Source organism: Paecilomyces variotii, assembly GCF_004022145.1.
Source record: "Paecilomyces variotii strain CBS 101075 chromosome Unknown C8Q69scaffold_6, whole genome shotgun sequence".
In the NCBI taxonomy this organism is placed as follows: Eukaryota; Fungi; Ascomycota; class Eurotiomycetes; order Eurotiales; family Thermoascaceae; genus Paecilomyces; species Paecilomyces variotii.
This window is the reverse complement of record NW_021167145.1, coordinates 748,705-763,995: the sequence shown is the minus strand read 5'-3', so window position 1 is coordinate 763,995 and position 15,291 is coordinate 748,705. Positions and strand designations below refer to the sequence as shown.

The 15,291-nt window shown below is 49.3% G+C and overlaps 4 protein-coding genes across 4 annotated transcripts; 2 read left to right on the top strand and 2 right to left on the bottom strand.

Annotated features, from left to right (window-relative positions):
• Positions 1 to 150: 150 nt before the first annotated feature.
• Positions 151 to 3,361, bottom strand: C8Q69DRAFT_468768 (molecular chaperone Hsp70). The gene is made up of 2 exons (XM_028630715.1): positions 2,445 to 3,361; positions 151 to 1,661 (listed from the first exon to the last, which is right to left on the bottom strand). Exons 1-2 carry the CDS (start codon positions 3,189 to 3,191, stop codon positions 495 to 497), a joined length of 1,914 nt encoding a protein of 637 aa, XP_028484711.1. The 5' UTR covers positions 3,192 to 3,361; the 3' UTR covers positions 151 to 494.
• A 2,901-nt stretch (positions 3,362 to 6,262) lies between these two features.
• On the top strand, positions 6,263 to 8,423 carry C8Q69DRAFT_468761 (hypothetical protein). The gene is made up of 4 exons (XM_028630714.1): positions 6,263 to 7,031; positions 7,084 to 8,162; positions 8,218 to 8,230; positions 8,283 to 8,423. Exons 1-2 carry the CDS (start codon positions 6,649 to 6,651, stop codon positions 8,111 to 8,113), a joined length of 1,413 nt encoding a protein of 470 aa, XP_028484710.1. The 5' UTR covers positions 6,263 to 6,648; the 3' UTR covers positions 8,114 to 8,162; positions 8,218 to 8,230; positions 8,283 to 8,423.
• A 202-nt stretch (positions 8,424 to 8,625) lies between these two features.
• Positions 8,626 to 9,874, top strand: C8Q69DRAFT_468757 (histone chaperone domain CHZ-domain-containing protein). Its single transcript, XM_028630713.1, has 3 exons — positions 8,626 to 9,005; positions 9,131 to 9,140; positions 9,293 to 9,874. Exons 1-3 carry the CDS (start codon positions 8,850 to 8,852, stop codon positions 9,490 to 9,492), a joined length of 366 nt encoding a protein of 121 aa, XP_028484709.1. The 5' UTR covers positions 8,626 to 8,849; the 3' UTR covers positions 9,493 to 9,874.
• On the bottom strand, positions 9,875 to 15,274 carry C8Q69DRAFT_418504 (RNA12 protein-domain-containing protein). The gene is made up of 5 exons (XM_028628366.1): positions 14,979 to 15,274; positions 13,173 to 14,915; positions 12,555 to 13,115; positions 11,721 to 11,952; positions 9,875 to 11,659 (listed from the first exon to the last, which is right to left on the bottom strand). The coding sequence occupies exons 1-5, from the start codon at positions 15,190 to 15,192 to the stop codon at positions 10,180 to 10,182; spliced, it is 4,230 nt and encodes a 1,409-aa protein (XP_028484708.1). The 5' UTR covers positions 15,193 to 15,274; the 3' UTR covers positions 9,875 to 10,179.
• Positions 15,275 to 15,291: the final 17 nt, after the last annotated feature.

Here is a 15,291-nt window from a genome sequence, read left to right as displayed (position 1 = left end):
GCAAATAAACTGAAACAACGTTCGGGGGCTGGCATAGTACTGCTAACTGTTGCGAGTTGCTAGTAACGTGAAGCACTCCTTGGAGAATCGATTGATAATCCTAGTCTACTCTATCACGCGGTAGTTACTATTAGGACAACTCTTGTTACCAATACTTAGGAAAATTACCTACGGTTCTACGGCCTCGTTAGAAAAGAAGTAGATAATTATGAACTTTCTTTATTGATCACACTGGAACTTTTCCCTCCCTAAGTGTGTTGCTATCATGAAATGCCCGAAGCAAACATGAATCTATGCAATCGTAAAACAGGAATTAAAAAGGAATCAAAGCCATCATATCATGAGAAAAGCAAAAGACATTAGCGCCAGCATCCGCTTGTCGACCCAGGACCAACAAGCAAACGAGATGTCGAAACAAAGGAAAAATGAACTAAGAAGAGGGAATCAAGAAGATCCGAGAACTAGCCGTTTCCGGAAACATCACGTGCACCCGTTTAGTCAAGCTCCTCAGGCTGCTCGACCTCGTCGGCAGTCTTAGTGGAAGAAGCACCAGCGGCGCCAGGAGCAGCACCACCAGCAGCACCAGCGTAGGCACCGGAGATGATGGGGTTGGCAACGCTCTCGAGCTCCTTCTGGGTGGACTCGTACTCCTCCTTGGTGGCAGTCTGGTTGCTGTCGAGCCAAGAGATGGTCTTCTCAATCTCGGCCTGGAGCTTCTCCTTGTCGCCGGCGGAGATGTTGAGCTGACCCTCGTTGAGGGTGTTCTTGAGGGAGTAGGCGTAGGACTCCAGACCGTTCTTGGCCTGGATACGGCCAGCCTCGGCCTCGTCCTCAGCCTTGTACTTCTCAGCCTCGGCGAGCATGCGCTCAATGTCCTCCTTGGAGAGACGACCCTTGTCGTTGGTGATGGTGATCTTGTTGCTCTTACCAGTGCCCTTCTCGACGGCAGAGACGTTCATGATACCGTTGGCGTCGACATCGAAGGTAACCTCAATCTGAGGAACACCACGAGGAGCCGGAGGAATGCCGGTCAGCTCGAACTTACCGAGCAGGTTGTTGTCCTTGGTGCGAGCACGCTCACCCTCGTACACCTGGATCAGGACACCGGGCTGGTTGTCGGAGTAGGTGGAGAAGGTCTCGGACTTCTTGGTGGGGATAGTGGTGTTGCGCTTGATCAGAGGAGTCATGACACCACCAGCGGTCTCGATACCGACGGACAGAGGAGCGACATCGAGCAGCAGGATCTCGTTGGTGGACTTGGAGGAAGTGTCACCAGACAGGATGGCGGCCTGGACGGCAGCACCGTAGGCGACAGCCTCATCGGGGTTGATGGACTTGTTGGGCTCCTTGTTGAAGAAGTCGCTGACCAGCTTCTGGATCTTGGGGATACGGGTGGAACCACCAACGAGGACAATCTCGTGGACGGAGGACTTGTCAACCTTGGCGTCACGGAGGACACGCTCGACGGGGTCCATGGTGGAGCGGAAGAGGTCCTGGCAGAGCTCCTCGAAACGGGCACGGGTGATGGAGGTGTAGAAGTCAATACCCTCATAGAGAGAGTCGATCTCGATGGAGGTCTGAGCAGAGGAAGAGAGGGTACGCTTGGCACGCTCGCAAGCAGTGCGCAGACGACGGAGCGCACGAGCATTGGTAGTCAAGTCCTGTTTATTCAAGTTAGCACGGAGTCCTCCTACAAATCCTAAGGTGACTTTTGCCGTTGTGTGAACAATGATAGCGGAGTCCCCCTAAAGATCCCAAGGTGACTTTTGCCATTGTTTGAACAATGATAGCAGAGTCCTCCTAAGGATCCTAAGGTGACTTTTGCTCCTGTGTGAACGTTGATAGGGAAATGGAAATGATATCACGTGATATGGGTTTAAGGGGACATGATGGGCAAGGAGAAGTGATCATTGGGAGGGCACCGGATTGAAAAAAGGGGGAAAACAGTGAAGAAAAATCCACATCAAGAGATTGTTGCCCGACGAAGATGGCCATAAGTCACACTATTTCTAGTGTGGCTATGCCCATACAACCTGTCCTGGCGATACATAGGCCCCAAAAGATGCACTGAAAGGAGGCACCTTAGAACTGAAGCAGCTTGCACTGCTGGCTGTCTTTTTGAGCTAGAAGGGAACCAGACACTAGCAATGCTATAGCTGTAGTAGTATAGCAGCTTCCACAATATAGCACAATGACAGCAGAGCGATACCACAGTAGCAAAATGTAACCAGGCAACCAGGTCACATAGCAAAGGACAGTGGTACCTGGGCACAATGTATACCCATTGGGAATGGTCAGACAGAGTATCAGGGTGTACACTCTCGAACCATCCCTGGGGATAGAGACAGAAACCAGGAACAAGATGGAGGTTGGGGGGTTGGTGGGGAGGGGGGCGCCAGGAGTGTATAACACAATGGCAAATTAGAGTCAGCGAAAGCACTCACTTTTTTGAACTTGCGTTTGAATTCGTTAACGAAGTGGTTAACCAGACGGTTGTCGAAGTCCTCACCACCCAGGTGAGTGTCACCAGCGGTGGACTTGACCTCGAAGATACCCTCCTCGATGGTCAGGAGGGAAACATCGAAAGTACCACCACCCAGGTCGAAGATCAGGACGTTACGCTCGCCCTCGGCCTTCTTGTCGAGACCGTAGGCAATGGCGGCGGCCGTGGGCTCGTTGATGATACGGAGGACGTTCAGACCGGCAATGAGACCGGCGTCCTTGGTGGCCTGACGCTGGGAGTCGTTGAAGTAGGCAGGGACGGTGACGACAGCGTTGTTGACGGTACCACCGAGGTAAGACTCAGCGGTCTCACGCATCTTGGTCAGGACCATGGAGGAGATCTCCTCGGGGGTGAACTGCTTGGTCTCGCCCTTGAACTCGACCTCGACGACGGGCTTGCCGTTCTTGTCGACGACCTTGAAGGGGAAGTGCTTCATATCGGCCTGGACCTCAGGGTCGCTGAACTTACGTCCAATCAGACGCTTGGCGTCGAAGACGGTGTTGGATGGGTTCATGGCGACCTGGTTCTTAGCGGCATCACCGATCAGACGCTCGGTGTCGGTGAAGGCCACGAACGATGGGGTCGTGCGGTTACCCTGGTCGTTGGCGATGATCTCGATACGGTCATCACGGTAGACACCCACGCAGGAGTACGTGGTACCCAAGTCAATACCAACAGCGGGAGCCATTGTGTGTGGTGATTCGTAAGAGACTCGTCAATAATTCGTGGAAAAGGGAAGACTAATGTACAATATTAAGGACTCGAGGGACGGTCGAGCCTAGGAAAGAAAAGAGTCTATCAGGAGAGAGAAGACAGAGATATTCGTGATTCAGTGTCTTTTGATGAGAATGTGATTGAGGGAAGAAACTTGAGGCTACGGTTGTGCGAGGAAATCACTAATATAGTGGTGGGCGGTGAGGCAGAAGTTTCTAGCATCGGGTGAGCTTCGATGGGAATCCATGCGATTCTACGGGGGCCACGAGCCCTCCACCGAAGGCTGGGATGCCCCAGCAACTGCTAGCAAGTGCCAGCGGTGCCGCTGAGGAAGCATCCAGGCGTTCTGGCACCTTCACTGGCCGCAATGGCCATTAATTACTGGGTAGATATGGTAGAGGAAGACCGCCAGTGACTTCTAGAATGAATATGGCAGATTGAAGATCGCATCGATGACACGGCGATCTGGCGGGGTGCTCGCATGACGTAATCCCGCTGGAGGGGTCGATGTTCTCTGAGCTCATCATGACTTGGTCTGGGGAATCTTCCAGACAGTATTTACTGAACTGATGCTAATAATAATAACAATAATAATTAATTAATTACAGAATTTATGTGTACCATAATCTATTTTAGATACTATTATTACAGTTGTATTTATTGAAATATTATCTAGGGGCAGCGGAGCATGGAGAGTACCTAATACTGTTGACTACCATCGTTGTTATGGAGACAGCTCATGGAATATCCACTGTTGGTACTGCCCTCCGGAATATGGTATTAATCTGGTAATACTAAATTATAATAATAATAATCATCCAGAAAACTCTTTATTATTGTCGGAAAGACGCGCCATCATTTCCGCATCAAAGAACGAGCCCCTCCGCCGCCCAAAACGGAACCGTCTGCACTGGCCAATCGCATCACCCCTAGGGCCACTTCCCGTGGGATCACGTGCTGTGCAGCTGACCAGACTTCTTTCTCCTGGTTTCTTTCTTGCCAGCATGGCTCGTCGAGATATCATATCGATTCGATTCCTCGTATGATCACCATGAGATATGGTGGATGCTCTCTCCATTGTGGGCCAGGAACGTCCTGGTGGAGATGATGGCTGCTATAGAAAATAGCTACCTACTCATTGGACTACTCCATTCTTTGTGCTGGCTTGACGTTCAAGAATATCTGAGCAATCCGTGGATGTGGCTGGAAAACCATGAAAGAGCCTCATAGCAACCCCGCAAGCTTCTTGAGGAATGCGATGGGGCAATCCTTCAGCCTCACCCCCTTCGTGGTTGATCACTTTCAGGACCTTTGATAACATGCAGGGATGCTTAACGGGTCCATCCCATCAGGATTATCATGAACCCACTAGCACTGCGTCCACGACCTAGGATCCGAACCAGAATAGTCTGGGGACTCCGTGGTAGTGTACCTGATCTTGCTTTGTTCACCGTCCTAGGGCGGAACAACCAATCAGAAAGAAATACATGAGCTTCGACAGGAGGAACCCTCATGATCATATCTACGGTCGATAATAGCACCCGAGACAAATTTACCGACCTGGGCCACTGCCATTATTCGAACTCTGCGCAGAAAACAAAGCAGTACTGAAACTTGCCGCGCCCGCTCAAGCACAGGTCGGCAGACACCCGCGACTTGGTCCACCAAATCTTCACATCGGTTCCTGATCTGGCTTCTGATGAATATGTAGACCTATGGTATATAGCGCCATTAAGTCTCCACTAATCGTCTTGCGTATTGGTGCAAGGTATATGGCAGTGTTACACTACTACTAGCAAACACTCGGTATGCATTTATGCAAGATTCATATACCTCTTGATCATTCTAATCGAGCACATACGACCATAGGGTGTGGAAAACAGGGCTTCCCGTCCGCTCAGCCGTACTTAAGCCACACGCCGGCAGGTTAGTAGTTGGGTGGGTGACCACCAGCGAATCCCTGCTGTCGTATGTTTTTTTCTTTTGCCATTTTTTTGGCCTAATATAGCGACTTCAGCTCGACCTGCCTTTGAAGTGGTTATGGAGGCGTCAAAAGTCTAGGCCCCTGGAGCATCAACATGTCCTGGTAACATTGACAGCTGCGTTGGGGACTTCATGCAATCTGGGATTTGCTCCCATCGCAATGGCTGGGTTGTACTGTAGAGAAAGAGTGAATCCGACTGTTGCTTGTTTCCTTCATGCTCACCGTCGTTGGGATCGGATATGCTTACGCAGCTATCACGAAGCTCCTGCTCGACGAAGTTACCTACATTTGGCTGCAGGCCCTGATGCAGACAACGCTATTCGAACATTCTGGAAATCAGAGTGATCTTCCTCGCTAGCGAAGCAGCAGATAATAATATTCTTCTTCCACTTTACTTTGTCTTTTGCCTTTCTCTGCTGGGTGGCTCCGAGGAACCCATTGCTAATTTCATCGGATAGGTTTCCTCAACTTGACATTTGATCCCACATCAACTGGAATGGTTCCTCAATCGTGCTTACCCTTGGTCGACTCAAGTGGTTCTGTTCTTGGCCTTTGCGTTCAACTGTTGGGTTCTAGAATTAGTACTTCACATTGCTAGCAACTCGCAACTCAGCAAAACAATCTCGTTCGAAAAGAATCTACCAATACTCGAATATGTTAAGTAGTCAATTGATCTGAGCTCTTGTTTCTAATCTGTATAATCTAAAAGCCTATGCGCACTACGCCGACCCCCGAATAACGCTGTCTAGCAGTCCAGATTCTTTTTCATTTCTTTTATAGTCAATTTGAATTGATTAAGTGAGCCTGTTGATTTAACTTTCCCTGAAGTATTTACGCCTTATATGGTCCCGACATAGTCCCGTTATCGTACCTAAGCATAACGGAGAGTAACCAGTTGTATCACTCTGCAATGTTATTATCGAAATTGCTATTCTGCCAGGCAGACACGAGGAAAAGAGCGCATAACACATTCCCATCTCAGCTCGAGAAGTACAGTATATTCTAACAAAATAATTCGCACTGTTGTTATTGCTCTAGAGGCTGTATTTTCGGGGCTATCCCTCTGAATGTTATTTCAGTTTTGTTTTGTCGCCTCGCTAGCGCTCGGCGATTATCAACATATTCATTTATTCATTTATTTTGCTCCGAGCTGAATGGCAGTGCGTGCGAATCCATCGTCCTTCATCGTAATATCGGGTGGTGGATCCCAACTCCCCGCGGCAGAAAACTGCCGGGCCTCGGTGAAAAAACCAGGGGGCGCGCAGGGACCGTACATTTTGTATATATCTGGGGTTTTAAAAGCGCGATCGCGTTTTGATGCGGTGGCTGAGTTCTAGGTTGCCGGGCTTAGGCATTCAGAACATTCGTGTTGCTTATTCTCTTCATTCCAAATGGCTTTGTGAACAATAGCGAGCGTCCCTCAGGTACTATTATCCGGATCCTCGCTATGACTTGCCCCACGGCAAGGCAACATCCCAAGGTCGAGCCAATACGTCTTGATTACGAGACTTGTGCGAATCTCCATAACAGGATATTCCAAATAGCATGGAGTAGTACTAACAAAAACACTGAGTCATGGTCTCTACAGACCTGGTGGGAACGATTTTCTCCATCCGAACAAATTGCCAGTCGTTTAAATGCTGATTTGATCGAATTCCTTAAACGTGCATATTATCATGATAACGCCCCAGCATTCTTCTATTTTCTTCAACCTCTGACTACTTGCGAACATCTGTTAGACGATCCGTGGTTTGAGGACAGAGGAAAAGATCGCTTTATCAATCTGCATCATGCGACTGGGTTTAACTGTGGAGATGAAATGGGTTTGCTGTATAGATATCCCGATTCCTTGTTATTATCTTTTGCTAATATGACCTTATAGGTTCGATCAGTACACTTGCAAAGCGGCTTTTGTTGAGTTGTTTGACGATGTAATACCAATCTGCGATAATGGATATGGCTGGAAACCACTGGAGGAAATATACGGCGCCTACCTTGAGATGATCAAGGAGGGGAAGATTGAGGCCTGCACACCAGATGGGAAGAAAAGTAAAGAAAGCAGATCGGACGCTTTTGGCCCATGGATTTTCAATGATTATACCACTTTTGATATTCAAAAGAGTGTCGAGGCCTTGAAATATCTTTTGGATGTGATCGAGGCTAAGAGATCAAGCTGGCTAAAGCGATCTGGCTCAGAAGAAGGAGGGGGAAATGAAAAGGTTTCCCTTCCTTGGACGGACCCCGCTATTCTTGATATTGCTGGCATTCAACAGAACACTTTTGCAAGAGAGTTTTGCGAAGAGTCCGCAAAATGGACTCGTGAGCTTTCCTTTCGATATATAGCCCCTGGTATAAGGATACCTACCGTGGACGAATTCATTGCTCAGCCTTTCAACCGAAACGGCCAAAGGGATACCTTCGGCCGAAAGATGCCGGTGCTGCTTTTCCAAGCTGACAAAGGAGAACTAGTTTCCAACCAAACTGTCCCTATTCCAAATAACTGGCTCAAATATGGTGGCTATACAGATGTCCCTATCACCACAGGACTATATCTAATTGGCGATCATCGTATGAATCAGGCATTTGAGAATAGCTGTCAACTTTTGCTTCCATTCATGTTCGGGGCCAATGGCTGGGCTCGGCTAAGTGATAATGAAGTTATGGGAATGGAGCCTATAGATGACGAACCGAGCCCTTTAGATGTGAATTCTGAGTTGTACCAATCTGGGTATAATGGCTTTTTTGGGTCACGACAGGTTCAACTGCACAAGGTCCTCACTAACTGGGCTGACCGGGTGAAATGCGGCGATTGGACTGTCAACGAGACTGGAGTCGAGGGTGGGATTGAAAAATTCCGCGAAGCTGATACGGAGGCAAATTGGCAAAAGTATTGGCTGACTTTGACATGGTAGAATTGTCTACTGGTCCGAATCATCTATTTTCAATACATTTGAGTTTGTGGTACGTCTTCGATACTGTGGGTTAATTCTAATTCATTTATTGAATGACTTCCTAGCATTAGCCAACAGGCAAGCATTCATATAATGTCTCTAGGATAGCTTACTACTAACACCAATTCAGCAAATTATCAACAAATTCTGAGCATCGCTGCCATCGTTGTCGTGCCTATGGAATGGTTGTATGCGATTTCTAAATACTAGGTCGCAACCGGATCCTTCAATGAGCTGATGTACATACAAATACTTGGTGCTCAACACCGAATTCGACTCTCTGAGTATGCGAAGAAAGAGTGTTTATTACTTGAGAAACAATTAAAATATCATCCCGCTTATCAGAATTTTTCAGATATAAACATGTCAAATCGCCCTGTAGTTGTCGAATACTATTTACCGCCCAAACAGGCAAGCGCGAAGTCACGGGAGCGGGCGCCACTAGCGCGGCGATCGCCCTGCGGAGCTGACCAATGACCGCCGAGCCGGCGCGAAGCCATCGGTCTCCGCGCTCCATCTGGACTCTCCCTTGCGACTCTTAGTCTTCACCACAACTCTCAGCTTGTCCTTCCATCGTATAAAACACCCATCTCGCCCTTGTTTACGTCCTCTTCTCGCGCGCGCTCTTCCACGTACCCTCCTATCTCTCCCACTCATCCATCTCGAAAACCAACCTCGATCACCCTCATAAATCACCATGGGCGACTCTAGCTTCACTGACCCCGCTGCCAACGCCCCCGATGCCGCGGCGTACGAAAAGGGCAAGGGCAAGGCTACCGAGCAGGACCCTACGGCTCAGGAAATGAGCATGGACGAGGATGAGAGCTCGGAAGAAAGTGGTCCTGAGGAACTGGTATGGAAGAACCTTCCCTTCATTCTGTCGCGTGCGCAGTTGCATGATTTGCGCTTTGCGCCCTCCTCTTGTTTGTTTTGATCCGTTGCTCAGTGTAACTAACATGGGACTTGTGCGCATCCTAGGCTCCTGAAGGTACGCATTGACTTCACTTCTATTGAACGCTTGGACCCCGCGATGAGTGAGCTGTTCCTGCACAAGGAACGCGACCATAGGCACATCTATTAGAGCTCCGGGCCATTCATTAGGCAAGGAACAAGAAAAAATCTGACGATTTTCTTACACAGAAGACGAAGAAGAAGGCGACAACCTCGAGCCCATCTCGACTGACAACATCATCGAGGGCGGACGACGAACTCGCGGCAAGCGCATCGACTTCGCCGAAGCGGCTGAGAAGGCCAAGGCTGCTGGTGATGACGAGATGGACGATTCCGACGACGATGAGGATTTCGAGGCTCCTGACGAGGATTCCAAGATGGAACACTAGATGCACAGCGATAGCATCATCATTATTCATTTCGTCAACTCAACTTTTATGTCTCTTCTTTTTGTCATGACCCCCTCGAAAGCGACACCTGGCGCGTGGAATAAAAAAAGGAAAAAAGGGAATGCAGATCAGTTCAACAAAATACCAAATAAAGTTTACGTGAATTAGGATTATGGTTCTTGAACATGCGACGTTCTTGAATGCTTTTCCTGGTCTTCACTCATGCAGTGCTTTGTCCTCGAATTTTTCTCTAGTAGGGGATGCTAGCCGCGATGAATACTCGGTTCAGTTGCAGTCCCGGAATAGACAGCTGTACTTTTTTACATTATAGGTTTAAAATGGAACCAGTATATCTCTATTGCTGTGTCTTCATATCGCAGAACTACCCGTGCTCACAGCCTAGGATAAAGTGATGTCCATCAATAAGACACCACCTTCAGCACCCCCGTATTATACCTTTCAACTATAACTACAAAAAATCTCATATTTCTCTAAAAACATCAAAAAACAAATAAAACAGAGGATCCCACCCCTTCTCTAAGATTTTGAAATATCGAAGAAATAGCCTAAGTTCCATACAAAACACGCCCGCTCAGAGAATAATAATAATAACAACATGCGAACTTTGAATCGAGCTGTATACCAAAAATACACACACACGCACATACATATGCGTATGCAGCATATCTAAACACGCTGTCTTAACCTAGCCTTAACACCACCCCTTGGCACATACGCTCCACTAGTATGCGGATGTCGCTGTACATTATTATTCTCCCAGAAACTTCTCCCCTCAACCAATTCCACATCCCACATGGAGATAATACTCGCCACGAACGCAAGGACCTGTCTCTCTGCAAAGAAGCGTCCTTTACACATCGTCGATCCACCACCAAAAGGTCGTAGATGGCCCGTGTCTAGATCTGCTGTTTTCTTCCCTGTCGAGGCATCCGTGCGGATGAATCGGTAGGGGTCGAATTTATCTGGTTCGGGAAAAGAGCGCGGATCGCGCGCCTGTGCGCCGTGAGGGATGGCGAGGTAGTCGCCTTTGTAGAAGCTGTAGGTGCGCGGTTCGGGGACGCCGTCTGTGGTAGCGTCTTCGGGGGATTCGGTGAGGGTGAGGCCTGTTTTGGCTTCTCGGTATGAAAAGGGGGCGGTGTCCATGCGGAGGGTTTCGAAGTAGGTGGCTTTGAGGAGGGGGCAGGAGGTGACGAGGCCGTTTAAGTCGAGGGAAAGGCGAGGCGGTTCGGTGAAAGGGAGGCCTGTGTCTTCGAAGCCGGGTCGGTAGGCTTTGGCGTAGGGTGCGATTTCGCGTCTGATGGCTGCTAGGAGTTCGGGGTCTGCGAGGATGTGCATGATGTTCCAGAATACGATGGTGGGGGAGTTGGTGTTCATGGCCCAGAAAATCATCAGGTCTCCGGGTGCGCTGGCGGCAGGGGCAAAGCCTGCTTTTCTCCAGCAGCGCATGCGCGCCTTCATCGGTTCCGAGACGTCGTCTAGGTCGCGGAAATCGAATCCTGGATCCCGGCCTTCGTCGAACGAAGCGAAAGAGGCGTGGAAGACAGTCATGATGCGAAGCAAGCGGTGACGGGCTGCGTACGCTGCAGATATACCTGGTAGTGGAACGAAGCGTGGGATGCCGATGAGCAGCAAGTTGAAGTACTTGTCGAAGGTGAAGAGATCTTCGAGTAAAGCCGGATGAAAATCAACGAACGCTTTTCCCATGAAGACAGTGCTGGTAATGTATCCGACGAAATGCCTGACTAGTTTGAAAAGGTCCACCTCACAGGTAGGCTTATCTCTGTCTTCGAGAAGAGTTGTCTGACTCGCCCTCTCCCAGATTGACTGGTCGACCATACTGTGAGAGAATGACACAAGATTTGGAATCTCAGTTTCCAAAAGCCGGACCATAGTAGCAGTTGTCTCGGTCACATGAGGCTCCCTCATAAACAGGCTGGTAGCTTCATCGAAAGCTTTGGTCTGCTGAGCATCCATTTTACGGATGGGCCCAGGGTCACCGAATACTTTATGCATGACACGATCGTAGACCGAGTCTGCGGACAACGCCCGATGAGCGAGGGCAGATTTGGCTATGGATGGGGCCATGATCATGTTATGCGTCTTTCCAGCAAGATGCAGACTGAACACCGGCTCGCATATCCAATCTCTGCAACATCTGTCAGCTTTCATCTATACCCAAAACATGATATTAATAATAGAAAACGCACTTGACCCTTCCAATGAAGCTCTGCTGCCCCAGCGCAAACGGCACCCCATGCCCGAGCCATGGAATCCAATAAGGAGCCTTCCTAACAGGCCGAGGCTCTTCATCCGTCACTGCTCTTGGATGACTTTGAAAACCAGTGATGAGTCTCGTAGCTAGACAGGAAAAGATAAGTACTGCCACCACAGTCTGCCACATTAGTTGCGGCGCAGCATCCCTAGGCACCTGAAGCGGGCCTTTGGGGGGTAGACCCTCCTCATTCATGCTGTCTCGTAACAGAGCATGCCCTGATATCGGGACTATCGGCCAGAAGTGGCTCTCAGAAAGGCCAACAGAGTGGCGGCAGAACCGATGATGCCAAGTCAGGGGTTATGCAAAGACAAGAGTATGCAGAGCTTGAGATATGCAGAGGGTGTATAGTACAGTTATACACAAAAAAAGACAAGACGAAGCCCCTACTCCCTGTCCTATAGCTGACGCAGCAATTGTCGTGTGATGTTTTAGAGCTTCCATGGCCATAGCCAGATCTCTCCATATTTAGGTCCTTACATAATCGCCTTGAAACCGCGCCAGTTGGCGATCAGTGGCTAGCGTGGCTTATGTCATCGTAGTCACCGTCCAATGAGCGGTATCTAAAAATAATGTAGATTGTAGGACATCTGAATCTTGACTGGTTTCTATACCATTCTTTCACTGCTCAACTAGCCTATTGTTTGACTTATTTGATTTCAAAATGGATATTTAACTAATCATACATACACAAGGTGTTTCATTAGGACACTAAATCGCCAGACAGAAGAGGTAACTATGTATCGATAAAGAAAAGCTCAAGCAGTACCTGGGCGGCCGTCGCTTTGGAGGATCGCTTTCAGGAATGCGCTTTCCTTCTCGAACTTCTCTACCTTCGTTTGAGAACTGTACAGTTTATTGAGCAGCCATTGGACCCTCGGAGTCAGAGCGCTCGGCTGCTTGGGAAGAGTGGCGAGTCGCTGCAGCTCGTCTTCGTATTTGGCAACGCTCTTGTTCTCATTGCTAATCAGTTGAGCCAATGTTGCGAGGTCCATTCGACTGCGTAGTGTCTTGTCTTCTGTGAGCCTTCTGAATGCTGCGTGATAAACTGGCTTTCCCGGTTTGATCGCCTGAGGGCGGCCGTTCTCAGAGACTATAGTAAGCAATTCGGCCTGATGAAGAGCTGCCACCGTTGTCTCCCCGTTGTCTTTGAACAAGTCAGAGAGCAAGATGTCGTTGTACGACATGACGCCGTTTTTGGAGTTCGCTAGGGCCTTGATTAGATGCCATGCTTGCTCACGCGTCCAGTGTTGCTTGGACGGATCGGTATCCAGAATATAGATCTTGAGAATCTCAGAAGCGGATTGTTCGATGATCCTGTTTACCGCGTCTGTTGTGATCGTTAGCTGAGTCTATTTACGACCATAGCAAGGACAAGTTGACTCACGTTGAGGGCTCTCTCCAGCCTTCATGCGGTGCGCCAGAAACTCAAGATCTGTAAGCCGACCTCCCAGGGTCTCAATACAATGGTCGAGCTCCTCTGTTCCAAAGGGGAACCTCTTGTTCAATTCCCCATCTTTCCAACTATCATCCTCACGGCCCAAATAGTCAAGGACAAACTTCTTTCCAACTTCAAGTGAACAGTCGCCCATGGAGATGGTCCTGAAGATCTGGTTTGGCAATGCTTTGTTGAGGGGCTTTGAGTATGATACGTCACTGGTCAAGAATATGACATGAGCAATGTTCGCACTCGTCAGCGCTGCGGCCCACTCAGAAATCTTGTCATAGACTACATCGGTATCTCCAGCCTTATGCAAGAAGTTGTCAATGACAACAACCGGGCGTTTCTCCGGATGGGCGTCTAAATATTCTTCGTCTGACATCTGCGCGTCTTTGTCGTCCTTCCTTCGGCTTTCAAGGGTCACCTGTTTCAGAGCAACGCCAGTATTCTGCCAGATCTTGCTGAGCTGCGCATCCAGGGTTTCTGAGAACCCTGCCTTAGTTCCGATCATACCTTGCGCCGCGAGATCGATGAAGCTGCTGAAGCTATTCATCCACGAAAACATCGGACGGTAGCCGACCTGTGCAGCTGCTGTCGCAATAGTAGCAGCATCTCCTCTTGCCTCCTGGATTGGCTTGCAATCAATAACAACCCGATATCTCCCGTCCTTGAGTGCTTGGTCCAACACGAGTTCCCGTTTCCCGGACCCGGCCGGCCCCTGAATGACAATGAATGTCCCAGTGTTTTCTGTCAGCCAGGATTGCAGCTGGGCAATATCATTTTTCCGATCGTCCCATAGTACCTCCAGGACGTCTGGATCCCGCTTATTACGGCCGAAGCCTATGAAGTTGGCTCTGCTAACCTGTTTGCGGACCCATCGCCATACTGAGTTTTGCTCCACATCCGACGTCGCTTTCACTTTCAATTTGATGAAAAATGTCCGTATCGGGTCAAATATAATGACGGTCATGGTTGCAACGAACGCAGCAATGGCCGGAATGACGATCCTAGGATGACTGAGAATCCAGTCCTTGATGTATGAGAACTTGATCTTCCGTTCGTATGTGATTCTCAGAAGCGTGCCTGCCTTCCCACCGCCCTGGCTTTCTGTGACGACAAGGCCGTGTGCACAATTCCTCGCTAGTATAGCGTGCCTGCGTCTAGAGAATTCGACAAACGCATTTTTTGGAGTGCCTGAACCGGGGGCGATGTCGACCAGCTTTCCGTATCTCCGGAACACCGAATACAGGTCTTCCTGCGTCAGTTCGGCTGGTGAATCCCCCGGTTGAGGTGGAAGGAATTCAACTTTTATCCTCGGGCTCGGAAAGCGGAACAGGTCTTCTATCCAAGGCTTTCCCAGGACACGAGCTGCTTCGACTGTTTGGAACGGGTTAAACCAAGGCTTTATCGGATTCTGGGCGAGATGCTCATTCACGGCGTTCTCAATCTGGACATCGTCGAGACCAGCCGTTCGGGCATACTTGACGAATACACCTCCCTCAGAAAATCGAGGGATGATCCCTGTAACTTCAATTTGGGGCTCTTTCGGTAAAGCTCGCCGGACGATTCTCAATATCTCAGAAGCTGCGAGGTGTGGCTTATCCACACGCTTCATCACCTCCTCGTATCGAGAAGCCTCTCCAATAACTGGCACGCGTAGCAGCCATTGCAGCTTCGGTGGGAATACATCTGCAGAGATGAAGATTAGACCAGGAACTTAATCAATAGCTGCGATTGTTGCGTAATACATACTGTTAATGAACAGAAGGCCTTCATTCGGCTCCAGCTTAATGTGTCCTGCTTCAATTGACCGAGGGGCCCCTGAAGACGCATATCTTGCTGTTGCGGGGCGGAGCTGAGCAAATCTCGCGCGACAGCTCAGTGTCTGAGATATACATGGCACCCTTTGGTGCACAGGAACTCGATGAACCCCCCGCGCAGCCCATAGCAGCGTGGATGCCATCATGCCTTTACTGAACGAACATGGTTGACAACGCTGAAGGGCAGCGCGCACTTGTTATTGCTCAAGCATCAGATGACGTCGGCGGAGTCTGTGGGATAAAGT